At 20.1% G+C, this 2737-nt stretch overlaps 1 protein-coding gene across 1 annotated transcript; it reads right to left on the bottom strand.

The window, feature by feature from the left end:
* Nucleotides 1-1864: 1864 nt before the first annotated feature.
* Nucleotides 1865-2737, bottom strand: MKS88_003462 (fam-m protein; the record flags this gene model as incomplete). Its single annotated transcript, XM_067216554.1, has 2 exons — nucleotides 1865-2518; nucleotides 2651-2737. The coding sequence occupies 2 exons, from the start codon at nucleotides 2735-2737 to the stop codon at nucleotides 1865-1867; spliced, it is 741 nt and encodes a 246-aa protein (XP_067073190.1).

Raw genomic sequence — 2737 nt, 5'->3', positions numbered from 1 at the left:
TCAGCTTTTAGAAATATATGTTTACCTAGGTTATTAAACTTTTTTCCTTTTTTTTTTTTTTTTTTTTATAAAGAACAATATATAACCATATTATTTCCATATTCCTTCTGTTTGTTTTTTTACATATGTTCTTATGGATATATAGTTGCATACATTTCTTTGTTTCCAATAATGTATTTCCATTAATACTATTTTTATCTTTTATTTTAGATAAATTCAAATCTTTAAACTCCATTATTTATTATAACTATATTTCATCAAAACTCTGTATATGTTACAAAATCATATCAATTCTATATCTCTAATATTTTTTATTTTCTTTATTTTTAATATAGTTCCTTCATTTCATCAGTTATACATAAACGATGCAAATTTTCATGACGATACTATATTTCTTCATATTTTTAACATTTGAATTTTAAAATTTTTCTTTGCACCTAATGCATTCTTCATACATATATTCCTCTAATACTATTATATATATGACTAAAAATAATTCCTCTATTAATATTTTTCTTTTATCATTATGTTATTCTTCGAAAACTCCTTTATATAACAAATTCTATGTGGTGTTTATTAACATATCTTCCTTATCATTCTCACTGTTACCATATAAATCTCTCCAATATACCTTAATTCCATACAAACTTTCTTATAAATATTATTCTATGACTTGAACATACTACGTTATCTGCTGTTTCCATATATTTTTCTAAGTTTCTCGTATAGAATATAAAATAATATTATTTTACAACATTCAAAGTGTTTTTATCTTCTTCTATACCTATATATTCTATTAATTCATCTTTTGATATAATATTTAAAATGCTAATTTGCTTTACTTTTTAGCTCATTCAATATATTCCTATGACACTTAGCCTTTTATTTCATAAATTATTTTGTTTTTATGATATTATCCCATAACTCATATTTCAAATTAATATTAGATTCATTTTCTAGTACATTTCATTATTTTATTTTCTTCTTTCATAAATGATCCTAATCAATAATTCTACAATATACTTAATTCTTTTCACATTAACTATTTTTTCATAGACATATTACTTCCATATGTATAACTTGAAGCACAAAAATAAATAATAAATTGATTTAATTATTCATATAATTTTAATAATAGATAATTTCGAAGTTAGTAAGCATTTATAAAAAATATATAACTAAAAAGACATGTTATCTTATTACATATTTATAATTTTACATTTATACAATACACAAAAAATAAAAAGACACATAAAATCATTTTTACAGTAGATATATTATGGTGTACATTTTTCATAAAACCTATTTTATAAAATAAATATTAAGTTTTTTGTTTTAGTTAAAGGTATATATATATATTTATAAAACTACATTCAATTACTTTTATAGAATACAAAACAAGAGAGACTTATTTTTAATTTTAAATAAGCAATGTTTTTTGTTAAAAATATTAACAAATATTATTTTATAATAGAACAAATTATAAAATAAAAAAACTGTTTAGTACAAATATAAATACAATTCTATATAATTATGTGAACTATTCTATTATATATTCATTATAATAAACATACATACTCATAGAAATATATTTTAACACACAAATATATATATTAATTCATAATATATAATTAAGTCACATTCACAATTTAAAATACAAATTCGAAAATATTAAAGCATTCAAATTAACAAATAAACTAAAATCACATATTTTTATTGTTGTGTGTCAAAGAGAGCAGTCATACACGCTCCCATCTATAATACTTTAGAAATTATATGTATGCTTATTATGTATATCAAAGAAAAATATTATAGATTTTACCTCATATTAAACATTTCATTACAGAAAGATATATATATCCTGTCATTCGTTGTTCTTCGTTATTAACTTAATTTTTTTATATTTTTCATTATTCCTTAAGATTTTATAAAACACTATTATAAGAATAACAGATAACATAATCATAAGTACGCTATATAATGCCACATAAACTTGTATTTCTATACCTTTTATCCATTTCTCTATAGTTACATTCAAAGTTTTCCATAATCCTTGCATATCTTTCGTTTCAACATTAAAAGGATTTAATACATGTAATGCGGGCATTCCTATTCCTAACAATACAAAAAAAAAAAAAATAGCAACTACAAATCCATAACTTCTAAGTTTTATTTTTCCTAACGTTATATCACAAATTCTTTTATTTTTTTCAAGAAAATTATCATAATCTTTTTTTTTAATCCGTTTTTTTTCAAAATGGAAATATTTTCCATCAAACATTCCATTATTATAATCAATAACTTCTGTATAGTATCGCATCTTATTTAACGCACTATTAGACTGTTTATTTTTTCCGTTGACTTTTTTTTCCTTCACTCCATTATTTGTAAAATTTTCTTTTAAACATACATTATTTGAATCAATCTTCTGTTTATAATTTGCTAGTGATCGATAATTTCTTGTATCTAATTTTATAAAAAGATTACGATTTTCATCCAGTGATTTACTAAATGTGCTCTAAAAGAAAAAAGTAAATATTCGTTATTTAATAAAATAAATAATCTAATGGCAACAAATTGTTTTAATAAAAATAAAAGATGGAAAATGTTAATAATTAAAAAGATAAACCTATATATTATATTATTATACCATATTCTTTTTAAATTGACATGTCCAAGTTAAAAGTATAAATGCAAATATTTTTATAAAAAAAAGTAACTTAATATTTTCAGTCAT

The sequence above is a fragment of the Plasmodium brasilianum genome, chromosome 10 (genome assembly GCF_023973825.1).
Source record: "Plasmodium brasilianum strain Bolivian I chromosome 10, whole genome shotgun sequence".
Lineage (NCBI taxonomy): Eukaryota > Apicomplexa > Aconoidasida > Haemosporida > Plasmodiidae > Plasmodium > Plasmodium brasilianum.
The sequence above is the reverse complement of the archived record's forward strand: the minus strand, read 5'-3'. Positions and strand labels throughout refer to the sequence as shown.